Consider the following 21,083-nt stretch of genomic DNA (forward strand, 5'->3'; position numbering starts at 1 on the left):
TTTTCCCCGTGCATTGTATACACGCCCATCACTCTAGGGCTATCTATCTTTCCATTGCACACTAAGTAATACACTCTCTATTGTGTGCCTTGAGCTTCCTTCATCTTCTCCAAACTATGCGCGTTTCTCTACAACCCTAATTCCAACAAGCTCTCCCTACACATTCCTTTCACAGCCACGATGTGGTCACTCATTTCTAGAATTCTTGAGAATTGAGTCACTTACCAATTCCATATACACCTCTCTCTCTCTCTCTCTCTCTCTCTCTCTCTCTCTCTCCAAAAAGGCAAGTTGTCTACCTACACGACATGCCGTTCCTTTTGAATCCTACAACAATTTCTTCTAGACCTTGCAACAACGTACCGTAAAACGAAGCTTATCAAGCACATTCTCACAAGCCTGTATGAGCTGCTCACCTTGTTTCTGATGCAAGAGGGTTCTTGCTCACATTGTTTGCATCATGGATACAACACCAAGGATCAATCACGAAGTCCATCTTGCTTCTGTTGGTACATTTATCCAAAATGAGATGCAACATCCAAGGATCATTCAAAAAGTCTATCTAGCATAGTACGATCCCTAATGCGACCTGGCGTTATCGACTTCTATTGTAGACAATGCATCCATGTATATTACTAGTGGGAAATGCTAGTTAGAAGAGAGAGCATCTCGTAAGATCTTTGATTGTTTATTGTCAAGGGGGACATACTACCTACTAGGAATCCATACAATTGAGATCGGAAATATTAACCTCAACCTTCAAGGCAGCAACAAACCTATAAGACTTCAGCATTCCAGGTCTACAATTTGCACGAACACCATCCGAGCATAATGCCTCGAAACTACAGCAAAGCCATGTGCTTTTCATTCTTACAAATTGATTCCCACACCATACCCAACACTGGGTCTCACATTAATTGAATAGGGTATACACTATATAACATACCCTTGTTGAAGCCATCCGTCTCATAGGCACTCCAAAGCAGCAAAAACTCCAAACTACAAATAAATAACCAATACTTCCACTTGCATAGTTGTGTCCCTAATCACAAATAATGTGATTCAACACATTCTTCACTCCAATCCAATCAAGAGAAACCACTCCAAATTACAAACAGAATAACCAAAATATGAACCACTCCAAGTTACAAACAGAATAACCAAAATACGAACACCTTACTCACCTTCACATTTAATTTCCGACGTCATCACAAAATCATCTCATACAGAAGAAAGGTCTGGCAACATTGAGAGTTTCAAGTCACCTAGACATCCCCTTTGCATTTCAATACTAAAATCCGAAAGGGGGATAGCACCAAACCAGTAGAAATACTCAATGACAAAAAGTTGGACACAATGTAAAGTTCTACTCTCCCGGTGGTGCGATGCCTCGCTTTAATCTTTCCCGCTTGATTTTCTTTTTTGAGACTGGCTTTTTCTTTTTGGCAGGCAGTGTTTTCTGGGCATACGAATAGAGGACATAGTTGCCAACCACAAAAAGTAATACCACTCCGATCACCACCAGCAACACAACTAGGGCAGGGTTGAAGCCTCCAGCTGCACTCCTTGCAGCCTTCAAAGTTTCCTGCCGCATAACAAGGGGAAAACAAAACCTTTTAGTTGAGAAGTTCTTTCAGGTGAATTTTACAATTTCAAGCCTTGGCTCACTTTCAGAAGGGGTAAGCTTGGCCCATTCATAGATTTTTGACCCTTTCACATTTAACAAACAAACCATGAAATAACCTTTCAACTTGTGGCCTTGCTGATTCATTAACCCACAGATTAAATCATCAAGGCTAACCTACTGCCATAAAAAATGCATGTTTCAAAGTCAGAGACTAGACAGCCTCTAGACTCAATGTTGCACACATCATTTGAATTTTGATCGAGGAGACATAATTCTACATAAAACACATAGATAATGCACACTCCCACCTAGCTAACTGAAAAGCAGCCCCTATGACTTGAAAGCCGGTCACGCTCGCACATAGAAAGAATTAATGCCTTGGAGTGTCGGCTGGGACGCCAAAAAAAGACAATTACAATCTATAAAATGGCATGCTCATAAAAGTTTGTCAAGACTCTAATGTGCATGTGTGGGTTGAATGCTTTAAACGCATGTATCTCTTTATGTGCATCTTGAAATGATATTTTAAAGCTGCATTTGTATTCTATTCAAAAAGAGCTTTCATTTGATATCCATATTGATGTGTCTTCTTGGTATCAGTTTTCCGCCAAGGAAGCAAGATTCTAGACAATTCTAGAAGCTTCTAGAAGGCGAACGCTAGAAGGATCTAGGAGTGTGTTCTAAAAAAACAAGTGTCAAGACACTTGAGACATATGTAAGGACCCTTGTCAAAGATAATTACCTTTTTTCACAAGTGGCAACCCATCGTTTTAATGCTACCACATAACCTCCTTATTCAAGAGGCAACTTCATCTATAGAAACAACCCCTTTTCCCTCACTTTCGCAACATCCTCAGTAGACTCTTCCGATGTTGCAAAGTTTCCAATGAACTACATGTTACCTCCTCTAATGCCCCACGTGATACCCCCTCCTTCAACTGCCACCACCACTACCACCGCCACCTGGGTACAACGGTTGGAGCCCGTATAGATATCCCTAATATCCATATCCACAGTTTGCGCCTAACCAACCAAAGGATTTCAGAATGGCGGCACAATAGTCAAATTTTCACCTTTTCTGGAGTGAAAGACAGAAGAAATACTAGCTTGCACTCGCTGTTGTTGTCCATACACCCTCGCCATTGCTACAGAACATCACAACCTTAAAGGCATAATATGAAACTCCTCTGTGTCCACATAACTCTGAATGTGCATACGGAGTTTGCCAAGTATGGGGGTGACGGTTTTAGAATGCCCAGGGCACGCCAAATCATCCTATCCAACTGGTCCCATTTCTTCACGACGTATTCCCAGCTTGGTTGCCAATGCCGGTGTAAAAAAATTGGCACGAGCTCCAAGATCAAAGAAAATAAGCACTATAGAATCTCTGATCTTGTCCCAAGCTCAGCATAACTTTGAAGCATCAATACATGGCTGAACACCAACCATGTCAGACACTAAACCTGCACTTGGCATTGTCCTCTTCTTTGGCAGTGCATCTTTATCCTCCGCATCCTTAAGATGTTGTTGTAGACACTTCGAAGCAATATGCCCTTTTTTCTTCGCAAATGAAGTATATCCCAGTTTGCATTAAGGCCTTTCTTTCTTCAAATGACTTTCCAAATAATGGTCTCTTTTGTCCTTTGCCTTTTCTCAAGAATTTATTTGCCCTGTGGTTCCTTCTTGGCAGTACTCTTGAATCCACCTGAACCTCCTTGCAGTAGTGCATTAGCCATGTTTGCATTCTCAATCATCTGAGTCATGTTTGCAACATTGGTCTTAATGCAGTAGTCTCTGATTTCCGCAGCAGTATTTCTCAATCTGCTCTGACAATGGCACTGTCCTATATGAAGTAACCGGTAAGAGTGCATCCTGATGAGCGCGCAACAGTGTGTGCACGTGATAGAGCACGCAGAGAAGTGCAGGGCTTGTGCCTTGGAGAGGTGGCGAAGGCCTGCAGAGGGGTAGCACTAGAGAACGAAGAGAGAGAGAGAGAGAGAGAGAGAGAGAGAGAGAGAGAGAGAGGTATCGCACGATTTTGCAAGGGGAAGATTGAGAGAGTGAGTTGGGCTCCTCTCTTCCCTTTATTATAAAGTATAGGACCAATTTAAAGTTAGTGGCCAAATTCAATGTGAACTTGGCCAAAGGTTAATAACCTTTAAAACTATACACAAAAGGGGGCCATTTGGACCTTTAACCCAACAACCTCCCACTTAAAGGCATAAATGGCACCTTTAAGCTACGTGACTCCCACCATCTGTATGCATAGATGATGTTGTGCTTTGGATAAGCACTTAGTAAGAGCATCTGCTAGATTTTGTGATGTATGGACCTTAACCAATGTAATAAGGCCATCCTCAAGCACTTCTCGAATGAAGTGATACCGCACATCAATATGCTTTGTGCGTGCATGAAACATGGCATTCTTTGCCAGACATATGGCACTCTGGCTATCACAACCAAGCATAGGTGCCTTGTCAGGCAAACCAAACTCATTGCATAGACGTGACAACCAAATGGCTTCTTTAGAAGCCTCAGTGGCTGAAATATTCAGCCTCTGCAGTAGACAATGCAACGATATTTTGCAATCTAGAACACCATGAAATAGCACCTCCTGCAAGAGTAAACACATAGCCACTTGTGGATTTCCGTGTATACACATCACCAGCCATGTCAGAGTCACAAAATCCCTTCAACTCCAATGGTCCTTTACCATAGCAGAGGCATTTGTTTTTAGTCCCCTTCAAGTACCTCATAATGGACTTCACTGCATCCGAATGCAACCTGCCTGGATTAGCCATAAACAGGCTCACAACTCCCACTGCATGGGCTATGTCAGGCCTAGTACAAGCTGAAGCGTAAGGCACACTTTGCATGTCATTGGCTTCTTCCTTTGACTTGGACAATCTTCCTTGGAGATCTTGACATATGGCTGTAATGGCACGCCAAGAGGCTTTGCTTCAACCATGTTAAATCTGTCCAGCACCTTTTCAATGTACTTTTCTTGCGACAAATACAATGTGCGCTGGTCCCTTTGCCTTCTAACACGCACTCCAAGTATATGTTCAGCTGCCCCAAGGTCTTTCATTGAAAATGCAGATTTCAGCTACCCTTTAAGAGCATCAACAGTGCTTCTTTTCATTGCAGCTATCAACATATCATCCACATAGAGCACAAGAATGATAGGGCTGTCATCCCTATCACGTTTGGTATACAAACAATGGCCTGCATGGCTTCTTTTGTAACCATGTTTGAGCATGAAGCGGTCAAACTTCTTGTACCATTGTCTACATGATTGTTTCAGCCCATACAAGCTTCTATTGAGCATACATACCAAACGTTCCTTGCCAGGAATAACAAAACCCTCGGGTTGCTTCACATCTAAAGCTCTTCCTCCACATCACCATGCAAGAAAGCGGTATGTACATCCATTTGGTCCATTTCCAAATCAAGAGCAGCCACTATGGCAAACAATACGCGCAAAGTGGTTATCTTCACAACAGAAGAGAACACTTCCTGAAAGTCTATGCCCTTGGTTTGAACATATCCCTTTGCAACTAGCCTTGCCTTATACTTGGTTTTTGCATTAAAAGTCTTGATTTTCTAAACCCATTTGTTAGGAATAGCCTTCCTTCCTTTGGGCAATTCCACCAAATCCCAAGTATGATTAGCATGCAAAGCTTTAATCTCTTCCTGCATAGCAAGCTCCCACTTGTCGTTGTGCTCACACGTCTTTGCCTCTTTATACATAAGAGGCTCTCCCTCATCTGTCAACATAATGTAATGCAAAGAGGGATCATATCTACTCACGGGCCGTCTTGGACGACTAGACCGCCTCATCCAATGATCCACATTATCCGGCAATGGGTTTACATCAGGTTTACATCAATGTGAACTTGGCCAAAGGTTAATAACCTTAAAAACTATACACAAAAGGGGACCATTTGGGCCTTTAACCCAACACATCCCAAAATTTCTTGCTATACTCTTCCAGATTTGCACAATTTGCTGCATCCAGCTTGTGCCATGCTGTCATGACATCTATTTTTGTCATTTTTCACTTATTATTTTTAAGTGACTTTTGTTGAAAAGTAGATAGGGCAAATTGAGTAAGTTTGTATATAAGCAAACCTAGACTAGCACTAATTGGCAGAAGAGGCAACAGGAGCACAAGCTCAACAGGCAACTTCTCAACAAGAACCCTCTTGGTGGCATTTTCCCTCCAAGCAAGACTCCCCTTCATTCCCTCCAAGTAAGACTCCCCTTCATCTAGCGTTTTCACCAACAAGCGTCATTGCCGGAAGACTTCAGCACTTAGCGTTTTCAGCAGGCATCAGCATCGCCATAGCCTCACTAGCATTGGCGTTTTTCATTAAGACTTCCCCGCAAGACAACCTCAGCCCTAGCGTTTCCAGAATCCCCAAATCGCCCTCCCTTTGCATGGCGTTTTTCAGCAGATAAAGCACCAACAGTTTTCAGCCTTTGACCACCTAAAGACCAGCAGATTTCAGCCGCAAAGATCAGCCCATAGTAGCGTTTTTGGTTGCAGCAGAATTCAGCCATTAGCGTTTTTTGGACAGCAGATAGATTGCATCAGTTTTTAGCCCTTAAGTCGGTCTCGTCATCCCCGTCGTCGACATCGACCTAGCCTAGACTTGCATCAGTCACATGCATCCACTTTGTACAAGTTTGTGCAATCAATAGTAGACCACTCTCGCCAACGAGAGTGGAGCCTTCGGAGGAGGGTTTTACAACGTCTCTAGTGTCGTATTCTCTTCTCTCTCTATCTCTCAGTCTCATACACTTTCACGCACAATGTCCATTCACTTTGTTAAAGATCATTGCACTCTCTCATTAAGAACGGAAGGCTCTCCCTGCCATAAGAACAAAAAGGAACCTTGAGCACAGTTTGGAGCACTCATCTTGAGCAAAGTTCAAACATTCATTCCACTGCACCTTACAACCCGAGTAGCAGGTGCTAATCCTTGAATTAACAGTGAGGTCCACCACTGTAAAGCATTACCCTTTAAAAACGTTGTTTGTCACAAATTGGGGACGTGTCATACTTGGACACTGTTGGGCAACAGAGGACACAACCACACACCCCCGGGACTGGCTCGCTGTTGACACGTGGCAACTGTACGAACACCCGCATGCTAACGTGGCTGGCTGCTGACACGTGGCAAACTGTACGGACGACCGCGTTTTGCGGCAAGATCTGCAACACGAGAAAAGCAAATCGGCGGCAGTTTTTTTACTGCTTTTGGCTACGCAATGTAGCATGTGGGAGAGAGAGAGAGAGAGAGAGAGAGAGAGAGAGAGAGAGAGAGAGAGAGAGAACTCTTTTTGCTTTATTTGATGCAAGAGGATCAGAGAGAGAGAAGCCTCTCCGCTTTATTTTCAAAGCTTTTGATTTTCAGCTTTTGGTACAGCTTTTGATCCTCTTCTTTTAGCATCCCTTTGTAATCTTTAAATATGTAAGCAGGGCCTCATAACTCAGAGCATCTGGACGCAAAGTCTGAGTGTGAGCGCCTGCCCGCACTCTTGTACTTTGAACACAGATTAATATAAAAAGAAATATTGAAAGGGGCGCCAAACTTTGGGGCCAATATCTCTAGGCACGGAACTCCACCCACCGGGCCAATGTCGAATCAATTGTGAACTGTAAACTGTTTTGAAGTGGTTATTTGTGCTGTCGCACTAGATTCTTGACTTGGAATGTCCAAGTCTCTTACAGTGTTGCCTTCCGCACCTTAGAAGACTGTGTAAAATTACCTCCTAAGTATGCAGCATCAAATTGTTGGATAAAAGTCAAAGCTTTCAACTTGTCCTGCATCTCAAACTTCACTGCTTGACCACCTTCTTTATAGTCCTTAGCCTTTACGCTCTGAGGTGTCAAGTGATCATAAACTGGTGGCATAAGAATGGCAAATCCTTAGGCATCTTCTTCTCTGCACTAACCTCACCAGTCTTTGCTGCCAAATGCTCACAATTGAGGAATTTCAGCCATGCTAATAGGTGGTGCAGGCATCAGAACTAGACTCTAGAGGTCTCATGTCCTGGCTGTACACCGATGTTGGCATAAAGGGGGTTCACTACCTCAATAGGCAATATTCATAGTGACCCTCTCGGCATGAATCTTGGAAAACTAGTGGGCTGCCTTGCCATTGCCTGAAAAATATACCCACCACCAAAGTATCCAAGTTGGGCAACAATCTGGGTAGAAATGGTCGGCATAAGCAATTGTGCATTACTCCCTTGACCATTCAATGCTGGATCCTGTGCCTATGTAGCTTGTAGCACTAGACCAGTTGCCACTGTTTGTGTCTTCTCAACATGCTCTACAATTGGAGGAACCTGTTCCTTCAATCTGTCTGTGGCATGATAAAACGATTCAGCCTGTAAATCCTCTTTGCGTGATTTCATAAACTTCTTCATTCTGGGATTCTTAACAAGTTGTTCAAATGTGCCAACCATACTCATGAACTGTGCAGTAAACAGATCTTCCTAATCCTACTCTTTCAGAGTCATATTAGGCTATGGCACACGTTGTCCTGGCAGATGTTGGCACATGCGCACCTGCCATGTCTCTACGGTGTCTGCGCGTTGAAGAGGAACTCTTTTCAGGAGGAAGCTTGCCTTTGCCTTTATCTACCATAGCTACAACTCTGGTTGAAGCAAGTCTAAGGTATCCAAAGCAAGATTAGCGTAATCTTTCTCGCCTATAAACTGTCTGTGTGTATATCCCGTTCACCCAAGATTGTCCGTGTCAGACTCTTTAAGGAAAGAGTTCAAATCCCCACAATGGAATCATAAAGCCGGTCTATGGACTCATAAAGCGGTGATTCAAACAGTAAAATACCTGGACTTTTCACTCACTCACAGACTTCAAACCTCACTTCCTTGCTCACACACCAAATTGACCCCTAAGTCCACCGCCCCTTGCGGTGTTTCTTTATCATTTAAGAGCAAAGAAATTACAAAGATTGAGGGCTTCAGAGTACAGGACCTGACCTATTCACAACAGATTTTCACCTGTTCTGGAAAATCTCAACAATATAACAGCTGAAACCGGCCTGTTCAATCCAAAAAGGGCGGTAGACTTTACTTTAAACCTTGATTTAGCTTTCACCCATTTAATTTTCGTCCACTTTACCTGTACTTTCAAGACACAACAAAGGGGAGAGGGATACAGGCTGCTAGATTGCACCCATATGAGTAGACCGACACCAGATTGGCCCCTAACTTAGGCGCCCCTTTCGGTATTTCTTTATTGTTCAAAAGAGGGAATAAACGTTGTGGATCCCTACAAGCTGCCCCGCACACACTTGGCTGAATTTCAACTGTTCCGGCCCGATTTTGGCAACATAACTATACTAGGACCCTTCACAGTCAGTATTCCCATGCATTGACTGACTTTCCCGACGCATACGGGCACTTTGAAATACCTGGCGAGAATCTGCAGCACGCTGAATTCTCTGTTTTCAGCCCCGAACATGCGCCAGATCACCTGTACAGCGGTCCCCTCGCGTCCCCGAACCTCCTGGGGGTATTGGGGGACCGTTTAGGACCAAAACCCTAAACCTGCAAAAATACACAGCAGGCTGTAATTCACTGTTTCGGGCTCCGTTTCGCGTGCCGGTCGCATCCGTAGCAAGTCCTCGAGCTCCCGCACCTGTAGGGCTACTTGCCCTTTGAATCGGACAAGATTTCGAGCGTGAAACCTCTCCAAATTCACCTGTACCTGCGGGGGATTAGCCGCTAGCTAATCCAATACCTGTGCAAGAGGCTCTTGCCTCGGCAATCGCGCATGAACCCACACAACTGTACATTGGTCAAATGAAAAGCCCACTAGAGGGGCATAACATACTGCCATAGGGGAGAGAGAGGGCAGTGCGTAGCGTGCAGGGCATCACTCCTCGCACCGCACTGTACATAGGAGGGAAAGCAAGCACTCCATAGCTCTTAACCTGTGACAAAATCTGAAAATGAGCCTCTCCCAGCTTAAAATTCAGCGCCCCCTTCTCTTGCATGAGGAAAGTGCACCAGAAGGTGCCACTTGGCACATTTATAAGCATTTTCCCGTTTCGGGGTTGCCGCCTAAAAATCTCCCAACCGGTTGCCCAGTTGACTTCACGGCAGAGTAAGAAAATGTTCCCCTTGTCATTCCGGAGGTAATGACGCAAACACATTTTCAGGTCCCAAAATAGCAGTTCCCTAAATTTTAGGAGATGCTGCCATTGTATCTTTCTAAGTCATCCGACCCTCTCTGTACACTGTGGCCACATCCAGAACTGAAATGTAGCCTTTGTAGCAAAGGATTCCACTTTGGCTAGTCAATGACCCCACTTTGGCTAACCATAGTCTTTGCCCAACCTTAGTGCTCTCTTGCCCTTAGGCCTGGACTCCCTCTGGACAGTTCCACACTAGCTATGCAATGCAAGGCAGTTAGATTTCCCGAGGGGTGTTTCCAAAAAGTGAAAGTAAATAGATAATAAGAAAGAAATCAACAAAAAGGATAGATAGTAGTCACACGCTGGTGACAACAGCACTATAGCTTGCCCAAAAGAAAATCTCAAGTAGGGAAGCACTTTCTTTGATCAGAACCCTTCCATTTGAGCCCAAAACAGTAAATTTCAGACCGCTGTATTTTCTGGTTTTTGACCTGTTTTTCACCTGTTTTCAGTCCTAATCAATCCTTGTATTATCCCCTCTACTTGAGCTATGTTGCCCTCGGTTTTGGCATCATTCTGAGCAAAAAAACAGTCCAAAAACGCCATTTATATAGAGCCGAATTTTAGTATCGATGCAAAGAGGTTATCACCCTCTCTTGTTCCTTCTTTGGAGTTGCAGTTAGCTACTCCTGCTCCTGTACAAAGAGGCTCTTGCCTCTGCCTTTAAGCAATAAACCACACAGCTGTACATTATATCAAATCATTAGCCCTCTCGTGGGGCATTACCACTGTATAATTGTCACAAAGTGATGATGTGGCGGACTGCAGAAATCCTAATTTCTACCAGAAACCCTAAAATTCCTGCAAACCCTAACTTCTGCCAAAAACCCTAATTTCCGGAAATCGCGGAGACGGATTATTTATTATTATAAATAAAAAAAGGGGAAATTTTGAGCGACGCAAATCTCAGCTTTTCGCTTTGATTTGGGAGAAAGAAAGAGAAAAAGAGAACTTGCTTTTTACTGACTCTCATTGAGAGAGAGAGAGAGAGAGAGAGAGAATTTGCTTTTGCTTTCAAGCTTTTGGGGCTCTGCTTTTGGGCATCCCTTGTAACCTTTAAATTAGTGGTGAGGGCCTCACTTCTCAGAGCATCTGGACGCAGAGTCTGAGAGTGAAACCCTAACCGCTCTCTTGTACTTTGATGCTTGATTAATACAAAAAGAAATACCGAAAGGGGCGCCAGTCTTTGGGGCCAATATCTCTAGGCACGGAACTCCGCCGGGCCAGTGCAAATCTATTGTGATCTGTGAATTGTTTTGAAGTGGTTATTTGGTGCTGTCGCGGTTGATTCTTGACTTGGAGTGTCCAAGTCTGTTACAGTGGTACCAGAGCACGGCCGATTTCTCTTCTACGGGAAATCCGATCCCCGAATTTTTTTTTTCCGCGGCACCTATGGCTTCAGGCAATGATCAGTCGACTCTCTCTGCATCTGGAGATGCGGGCTGGGATCACAACGAAGATTCAGACAGAGAGTATGGCCCGCCTCGGGCTACTCAGGCGGAGCAGCAAGAGATGGAGCGTCGTCAATTGATCGGCGATGCAACAAAGATGATGCTCAATTTTGCCAAGGACCCGAAGATGGCAAAATATATGAACCAGACCTCTTTGGAAGAGGTACAGATGGAGTGGCAAAGAACCACAGCACCACTCCCGAAACCCGCTCTCAAGAAATCTTCTGCCTCCAAGAAATATACGGAGAAGGAACTGGAGAACGTGGTTGATGCACGGATTGCTCTGCTTTTCGACGTGCAAAAGAAAGACAAAAAGCACGGCAAAAAGCAGAAGAAAGGCACTGACTTCCCGGGATATTTGGGTCGTTAGTCGACATTCGACAAGGCAAAGAAATTGAAGAAGCGCGTCAAGTTTGAAGACCTACCCAGTTCTTCTTCTTCTTCTTCTGACAGTTCTTCTTCTTCTTCTTCTGACGGTTCTTCTAGCTCTTCAAACTCCAGCGAAGAAGACAGGAAAAGCAAAAAGCGAAGCAAGAAACAAAGCTTCGGAAAGGGCAAGAAAAAAGGCAAAGAAGGCTACATCTCGCCCAGAGACTGACAGTTCTACTGAGGACTCGTCTACAGACAGACAGCTCAGATTCCGATGACGGAAAGTTTTATGCGAACAAGAAGAATTTTTACAAAGCCAACCAGTATGACTTTCTCGAAGATAAAAGCAAGAAAGTCCGAGAGTTTAAGGAAGGTGGCCACTCGATCAAGTTTGATACTTTTTCAGGATACTAAGATGCTTCGAAGGCTTTGTCTTTTATACAACAGTTTGACATCGCTTTCGCGGGAGGACGCTATTCACAGCACTCCAAGATTCGGAGAGCTACCTCTTACCTTAAGGGGAATGCTCGTACTTGGTGGTCCACGCTTCTTTTAACAAGAGTGCGCCAGTTAAATGGCTGAAATTTAAGAGGCTTTTTATTTCTTCTTGGTTGACGCAAGAATATGAACGAGATATACGAGCTGCTTGGAACCATCTTCGGATAACCAAGAGCGATACAGTAAATACTTATTGTGAAAGATTCTGGAGCTCTTTTCTACCCGCCTCTTCATTCAAGAAGATCTCGTTCAGAGAACAGATTGAACGGTTTACCTTGGGTCTACCTACAGAGATCCGAGATCACTGCTTGGAATAGAAGTCAGCTTCTATTTAGGAGTTGATGAGTCATGCGAAGCCGGGCTTTGCCATTCACTCTGGCAATCTGACCTACCCCACAGATAAGGCCATGACACAACGAGCCGAACAGACTTCTCGGAATGAAAGTAGAAAGAAAAAGAGCAACCCAGAGAAAAAGGATGCACGACCCAAGCTTACTCCTGAGGAGAGAGCTCGCTTCATCAGAGAGGGGAAGTGCTTTGGATGCGGGGAGCATGGACATATCTCCGCGAAGTGTCCTAAAAAGGCACAGAAAGAACAGAATGATAAAGACGACGACAGGCCTGAGAGTTCGAGAGCAGCTGAGGAATGCGGCAGAAAAGGCAGATAGAAAAGCAGAATTGGTACCACATGGCGTGGGACCTGCACCGAATCTAATGAATGAAAGTACAAACTTTGCCACTTTTGGGGCAAAGTGACAGATCAGGAAGCTCTTTTGAAGGAGCCAAGGCCAACTTCTTTTCACTTGGAATTGGCGGCTCGATTTGGAATTACGCCCGACAGACTGACGCCACAGGCGGAGGTAGTTCGACTGGCACCCGGATGGGATGTTGCCATTACACCGAGCATTGGCAAACTTTGTTTGCAATGACAGGGGTGTTCAGGGCACGCGAGTGACGTTCTACTCAGGATCCCTTGGTACCACAAGAACTACGCCATGGTTGACTACCAGGCCGAGAAAGCGACTTTGATAAATGAAGGGCTTAGAGATTGTACTTGATGAACCTCAGTTTCTTACTTATTCTTTTGGGAGAGAACTGAACGCTGGATAAAGGTTGAATATGTTTTGACCTGATCAAAAGAACGCCAAGATTTTTCTCCACACTCATGCCGATTGCTTTTCAGAGGGCCTGAAGATCAAACCATTGATCTGATACCTGGAAGCACGCGACCGAATCGGCCACCTTATCGTGTGAGCCGAGCACAGAATGAAGAGATTATGAACCAAGTGAAAGACCTCTTGGAAAAGGGTCTTGTCCAGCCTAGTACTTCACCGTATTGCTCTCCAGTGTTGTTGGTTTTGAAGAAAGACGGATCTTGGAGAATGTGCATCGATTATAGAGCTCTCAACAAAATCACCATCACGAACAGATTTCCGATTCCTAGGATCGATGATATACTCGACAAGTTACAGGGATCCTCGTGCTTTAGCAGGATTGACTTGAAGAGTGGATATCATCAGATCAGGATAGCGCCGCGAGACGTCTACAAGACAACTTTTCGAACGACTTTTGGGTTATTTGAGTTTTTGGTGATGCCTTTTGGCTTAACCAATGCTCCTGCGACATTTAACCGGATGATGGACAGGATTTTTCGAGAGTACAGACTATTTGCTGGCACTTTCTTTGGCGACATCATTGTTTTCTCCAAGAATGAGGGAGAACACAGAGATCATCTGCTTCAAGTCTTTCAAGCATTACAAGATAACATGTTAGTGATTAATGCAAAGAAAAGTGAATTTTTCCTACCAGAGATACACTTTTTGGGACACATTGTGTCAGCACAGCAAGAGTGCAAATGGACCCGGCCAAGATAGAGACTATCCGTGATTGGCCCGATTTGAGGAATGTCCATGAAGTTAGAAGCTTCTTGAGACTGTGTTCGTACTACAGGCGGGTCATACGAAAGTTTGCACAGGTTGCTTCCCCTTTGCATACCTTGACACAGAAAGGAGTACCTTTTTCGGGGGGACCCACAGAGGTGACTGCCTTTCGGATATTGAAAGAGAAATTGACTACGGGACCTATTTTGACTTTGCCGGACTTGCAGAAGTCATTTGAAGTATATTGTGATGCTTGTGGCCGTAGTCTGGGTGCGGTCTTGATGCAAGAAGGCCATGTCATAGCTTACGAGAGCCGTTTGTTCTCTAGGCCGGAGATGACAGCACAGATCTATGAGAAAGAGCTTTTGGCGGTTATCCACGCTCTTACTCAGTGGCGGCATTACCTACTCGGAGCGGATTTTACTGTCTTTACAGACCATCAGAGTTTGCGCTACTTCTTGTCACAGAAGCAGCTTTCGGAAAAGCAGATGCGGTGGGCGAACATCTTGTCACAGTTCCACTTCCAGATTGTCCATGTGCAGGGACAGAAGAATGTGGTGGCAGATGCTTTGTCTTGGAAACCGTTGGTTATGGCTGTTTCCGCGATACATCATAGGAGCTTCGAGGATATGGTCGATCAGTATGCCACAGATACAAATTTTGTAGATATTTTCACACGGATACGGGATGGGGAGACAGTAGCTGGATACTCCCTTCGGGAAGGCTACTTGATGAAAAAGACTATGTTGTGCGTTACACGGCCATTGAGGGAAAAGGTTATGACTGAATGCCACTGTCCACCTTTTACGGGTCACCGCGTGCACCAACAACACTGGAGAACAGAATGAAGATGAACTGGGCTGAATCAGCCCCTTTTCTAACAGCTCATGTACTTGGCCCATTATCTCTTTCTGCTGAGCCGCACTAACCCTGTACGGAGGCTTATTTGGTGGGCTACTGCCTGGCACCAAATCTATCGCATGGTCCTCGGGTCTCTCTGGCGGTAATTGAGACGGTAATGAATCGGAAAAACAGTCACTATATTGTTGTAAAAACATTGACCTTTCTTTATCTAGCACAGATAAATTTGATTCATCACAATCTGACACTTCACGTGCAAAAACCAAGTCCCGCAGAAAGATGCTTTTTCATTACAGAAGTAATAGCAGAAGCGGATACAGTAGGAATAGACTCCCTGTGTCTTCAAGCCCAATCTGACCAAGGCTCACTTCTATGGGAAAAAGTGATTTAATCCCGTCGATGGAACCATGAAACCAGCCTGTTCAATCCAAAAAGGGCGGTAGACTTTACTTTAAACCTTGATTTAGCTTTCACCCATTATTAGTCGTCTATTTTACCGATACTTTCAAGACACAACACGGGGGAAAGGGATACAGTCTGTTAGATTGCACCTGTATGAGTAGACCGACACTAGATTGGCCCCTAACTTAGGCGCCCCTTTCGATATTTCTTTATTGTTCAAAAGAGGGAATAAACGCTGTGGTTCTTTCCAAGCTGCCCCGCACAACCTTGGCTGAATTTTGACTGTTCTGGCCTGATTTCGGCAACATAACTATACTAGAACCCTTCACGGTCAGTATTCCAAGCATCAAATGACTTTCCCAACGCATACGGGCACTTTGCAAAACCTGGTGAGAATCTGCAGCACGCTGAATTCTCTGTTTTGAGCCCTGAAAATGTGCCAGATCACCTGTACAGCGGTCCCCTTGCGTCCCCGAACCTCCTGGGGGTATTAGGGTCCGTTTAGGGCCAAAACCCTAAACCTGCAAAAATACACAGCAGGCTGTAATTCGATGTTTCGGGCTCCGTTTCGCGTGCCGGTCGCATCCTTAGCAAGTCCTCGAGCTCCCGCACCTGTAGGGCTACTTGCCCTTTGAATCGGACGAGATTTCGAGCGTGAAACCTCTCCGAATCACCTGTACCTGCGGGGGATTAGCCGCTAGCTAATCCAATACCTGTGCAAGAGGCTCTTGCCTCGGCAATCGCGCATGAACCCACACAACTATACATTGGTCAAATGAAGAGCCCACTAGTGGGGCATAACATACTGCCAAAGGGGAGAGAGAGGGCAGTGCGTAGCGTGCAGGGCATCACTCCTGGCACCGCACTGTGCATAAGAGGGAAAGCAAGCACTCCATAGCTCTTAACCTGTGACAAAAGCTGAAAACTGAGCTCTCCTCTAAATTCAGCGCCACTTCTTGTTGCATGAGGAAAGTGCACCAAACTGTGCCACTTGGCACATTTACAAGCATTTTCCCATTTCGGGGTTGCCGCCTAAAAATCTCCCAACTGGTTGCCCAATTGACTTCACGGCAGAGTAAGAAAATGTTCCCCTTGTCATTCCAGAGGTAATGACGCAAACACATTTTCAGGTCCCAAAATAGCAGTTCCCTAAATTTTAGGAGATACTGCCATTGTATCTTACTAGGTCATCCGACCCTCTTTGTACACTGCGGCCACATCCAGAACTGAAATGTAGCCTCTGTAGCAAAGGATTCCACTTTGGCTAGTCAATGACCCCACTTTGCTAACCATAGTCCTTGTCCAACCTTAGTGCTCTCTTGCCCTCAGGCCTGGACTCCCTCTGGACAGTTCCACACTAGCTATGCAATGCAGGGCAGTTAGATTTCCCGAGGGGTGTTTCCAAAAAGTGAAAGTAAATAGATAATAAGAAAGAAATCAACAAAAAGGATAGATAGTAGTCACACGCTGGTGACACCATGTGTGATTGTTGAAAGTGCTGCGAAGGTTCCATCCTTCCTGAGCACGAAAGATTAGATATTTGAAGCGGATGAATATTCGCGAGATTTGGATATGGCTTTTGCCAAGGTTCGCCAGACTTTGCAGGAGTCTCAAGAATGACAGAAAAAGGCAGCGGATCGCCATCGTCGCGACTTGAAACTGAAGGAGGATGATGGGGTGCTCTTACTTTTGAGAAGGCACGCCTACGAAAGAAAAAGGGAAAGGAGAGGCTTTTTCCAAAGCTTAGTATGCGATACTACGGACCTTTCCAAATCACTGACAAGATAAATGATGTCTCCTTCCGATTGAAACTGCCAGATACTTGGAGGATTCACAATGCATTGCATGTGAGTCTCTTGAAACCTGTTAAGGGTGATGTGCTTGATGATGGGGAGCCTGATGAGCAACCCGAAGTGGAAGAAAACGAGGAGATCCTTGTTCCTGAACAACTTGGCACATAACGATACAAAGAAAGGTAAAGTCCGAAGGCGGTTCTTGGTTAAATTCAAGAACTTTCCTGCATTTGATGCGAAGTGGATGGAGGAGGAGGACCTAGCAGATACTCCTCAGATTGTGAAACTTTACCTCGATGCTTTGGTTTAGCATAGTCTACTCCAAACGGAACCCAGAAACATCAGCTTGGCCGGATATCTAGTGCAGTGGGATGCACAAGAGGAGAGTTACTCCGCTCCTTTGTCAACAGATGCCTCGATTTTGATACTAAAGTCACTGATGTCTCTTTGAGCTTCGCGGATACTGAGAGCTGACAGTATTCTGCTGGATGACTTTATGAAATGGAATTCCTGATTATGATACTGATTTGTTCTTGACTTCTTGTGAGTGCAGGCACTGATAGACGAAATGACTGCAGCATTTTGGTCTGATTGATCTCGAATAGACATGGTTGCAATAGGGGTTAGTCAATCGGACATCGTTGAGGTCCCGATTGGATCTAGATGTGATTGCTAGCTACATTGCCGATAAATCATGGTCTAAGATCCGAATGAATGTTGAATGTCATGTGATGTCCTGTGATGTCTGGTGATGTCCTGTGATGTCGTGTGACGTGACTGTCGATTTTGTACATGTGTTAAATGTGTGTTCCTAGTACGTAGGTACTAATAGTCAGTGTCTGCTAAGACGGTTTATGGCTTTTGTCGGTTTTGCAGGCGTAATCGCGGTCGATTACAATGCTTTCAAGAGGGGGGTATGTCACAAAGTGATGACGTGGCGGACTGCAAAACCCTAATTTCTGCCAGAAACCCTAATTTCCGGAAATCGCGGAGACGGATTATTATAAAAAATATAAATTAAAAAAAAAAAGGGAAATTTTGAGCGACGCAAATCTCAACTTTTCGCTTTGATTTGGGAGAAAGAAAGAGAAAAAGAGAACTTGCTTTTTACTGACTCTCATTGAGAGAGAGAGAGAGAGAATCTGCTTTTGCTTTCAAGCTTTTGGGGCTTTGCTTTTGGGCATCCCTTGTAACCTTTAAATTAGTGGTGAGGGCCTCACTTCTCAGAGCATCTGGACGCAGAGTCTGAGAATGAAACCCTAACCGCTCTCTTGTACTTTGATGATTGATTAATACAAAAAGAAATACCGAAACGGGCGCCAGTCTTTGGGGCCAATATCTCTAGGCACGGAACTCCGTCGGGCCAGTGCAAATCTATTGTGATCTGTGAATTGTTTTGAAGTGGTCATTTGGTGTTGTCGCGGTTGATTCTTGACTTGGAGTGTCCAAGTCTGTTACAATAATAGAGGGAGAGGTGGAGGGAGCAAGCTCAACCTCCAGTGCATTAAGAGCATGGAAAGTAAGCAGTCAATAGCTTTCATACCTATTGCAATCCACCACACTCGCCAACAACAACCCACCATGCAATTTCAACTCTCTCTCTCTCTCTCTCTCTCTCTCTCTCTCTCTCTCTCTCTCTCTCTCTCTCTCTCTCTCTCTCTCTCAAGCTGGAAAGTACCCAAAAATGTGCCAAGAGGCACTCATGCACGGTTTGCCCGCTTTGTACCTTCCGATCTAGAAATATTTTAACCGGTTGCTCAGTTGACTTAGCGACAGAGTAATCAAATGTTCCTCTTGTCATTCCGAAGCTAATGACGCGAACACATTTCAAGGTCCAAAAATAATAACTCCCTAAAGTTTAGGAATCACTCCCATTGCATTTCCTCGGGTCTTCTGACCCTCTTTCAACACTATGACCACATCTAAAAATGCAATGTGGCACAGACGCAGTGACTTTCAATCAGAGTCCACTCGCAGGAGTGCACAATCATTTCCGGCCAGGCACTCTGTCCTGCACCTTTTCCAGTGGTCAAGCACACAATCCTGACCCATTGCCATTCTATTCTTCAGTGCCAATTCGAAGGCTCAGACAAACCATTAGTCCAATGTCCCAATGGCCGAGAACCACTCTATCCAAAGCTGAGCAAACAATTCTACGGTCACTTCAAAGTCATTGATGAAATAAACGAAGTAGCACAAGCAACTGAATTAAAAGTAGAAGAAACAATACAGATTTACATCCAAAGCAAATCCTTGCACACAAAGATAGAACTACCCGAGGAAAGATGACAAAAATAATATAATTATTGAAAATCAAGAATTGCCTTGCTATGGATGCTCAGTGCACTCTTTTCGTAATGCTCCAATCCGTAGCTTAATACCAACTTATAAAGTATTCTGCAGTGACCTTCCCGCTTTTCAACTTTGAGCACGCGCATGCACACACACATACACAAGTGCGTTCGTGTGTGGGTAAAAGTATCAATTCATCCATACATGTGCAAATATATTTGCAAAAACATAGGCAACAAGCACACCCGGTGCATCATGAAGGTGGTTCCTCTTCCCTCCAAAGATTTTAAGACACATCAAGGTGGGCAGTAGCTGTAAAACCTTACAAAATTCTACCCAGGACAAACACTAAAACATAATCAGTATCTACATCATGTTTACCAGAGGAACCTGCTAAAGCATCATCATGGATCGCCAACACTGATCGGCTCTTCACATTACTGTCACATGGCCAATCACTTGCTCGCCAAACAATAAGTGAACTCTTGTTTCTAAGAGGTCAGAGACGAAACAAAAGAACATAGTGAAATTGACAACACGCAAAAGGCTTGCAGCCATCCTTGAACGCTTTCTTACACCCATGGAACACATTGAAAACAATCCTGGAAGACTGATCATCCCAATACACTCACAGATCTGGGCCGTTCAAGTGTGTCAAGCAACGACTAAATTAACAGGCCCTACTAGATAGTTCTTTGTGCAGTTGCAGAGAGCATAGACGAAAACAAGGAAGTTCGAATGGAAATATGGAATGATCGAGTATGGTACCTCGCTTGGATCGAAGTCCGAGTACTCCTCCGCCATGGCGCACCAAAATCTGCAGGCATTCGTTTAATCGTATGACGTGTCTTTGCTTTTACTTGTACGAACGTTCAAAGAGGTCGGCTTTAAACGAGCGATTAAATCACGAGGCCGGCCTCCACGGACCACTATTTGACACCCCCCTTATCAGGTGGGATCTACGGTCCAGCATCTTCGAACGATGTGGACCGTCCATTGATTCTTAAGAATAAAAAGATTTCGGTCACTTGAGTCGCTGCGACTCGGACCGACCCCCTACACAATCAAAGGCCATGACTCTCCCATTAAGCTATCGCATGTCACTCGAAATGGAGGTGTGAACATAGAATCATATAGCAAAAATGATGGGGTGGAAATCACATGGTGTTCACTTGGAAATCACTTTGGGATGGACTGCAATCACTTTGGGATAGTCGGGGTCACACTGTAATCACTTGGTAATGGGTGGGGTCACAAGGTGATCACATGTTGATTGGGATTCACACGGGGATCACTTGGCGGTCACTTGATGTTCACATCAAATTTACTTGGGGCTCACTTTAATTGTGATCACTTGGGGATTAAACCTTCATCGGACGGTGCAAAACCAATCCCTCCGCCCCCAATCAATAGGGACCATAGATCCCACTTGACAGAGGGGGTGTCAATTAGTCACGAGGTTTGACAACCCCGATTTGAGGGGCCGCGGCCCGCTACCCTCATCTATAAATGCCACGGGTGGGAGTCGAGGGATCTACGGCATGGTGTATGATCGACGGAGCAGGGGGGGGGGGGGGCTTTGGGCCATCGAATCAATGCAAGGGGGGGGGGGGGGGGTTGTATCCCTCCAAAGTCATAAGCCATGCACAGATGCGTGATAGGTGGGTTGGATAAGG

The 21,083-nt window shown here is 44.8% G+C and overlaps 1 protein-coding gene across 1 annotated transcript; it reads right to left on the reverse strand.

Annotated features, from left to right (window-relative positions):
* Nucleotides 1-1,157: 1,157 nt before the first annotated feature.
* LOC147464318 (DNA-binding protein S1FA-like) lies at nt 1,158-20,331 on the reverse strand. The gene is made up of 2 exons (XM_086513989.1): nt 20,176-20,331; nt 1,158-1,585 (listed from the first exon to the last, which is right to left on the reverse strand). The coding sequence occupies exons 1-2, from the start codon at nt 20,209-20,211 to the stop codon at nt 1,367-1,369; spliced, it is 255 nt and encodes an 84-aa protein (XP_086370115.1). The 5' UTR covers nt 20,212-20,331; the 3' UTR covers nt 1,158-1,366.
* Between the last annotated feature and the right edge of the window lie 752 nt (nt 20,332-21,083).

This window comes from Adiantum capillus-veneris, chromosome 1 (genome assembly GCF_014529385.1).
Source record: "Adiantum capillus-veneris isolate H3 chromosome 1, ASM1452938v2, whole genome shotgun sequence".
Classification (NCBI taxonomy): domain Eukaryota; kingdom Viridiplantae; phylum Streptophyta; class Polypodiopsida; order Polypodiales; family Pteridaceae; genus Adiantum; species Adiantum capillus-veneris.

Bases quoted from the DNA above. Each gene is read 5' to 3' on its own strand.
- LOC147464318 (XM_086513989.1), bottom strand. From the start codon at position 20,211: ATGGCGGAGGAGTACTCGGACTTCGATCCAAGCGAG. The intron at 1,586-20,175 runs GTACCATACTCG...GTTATGCGGCAG, and splicing joins CGGACTTCGATCCAAGCGAG to GAAACTTTGAAGGCTGCAAG.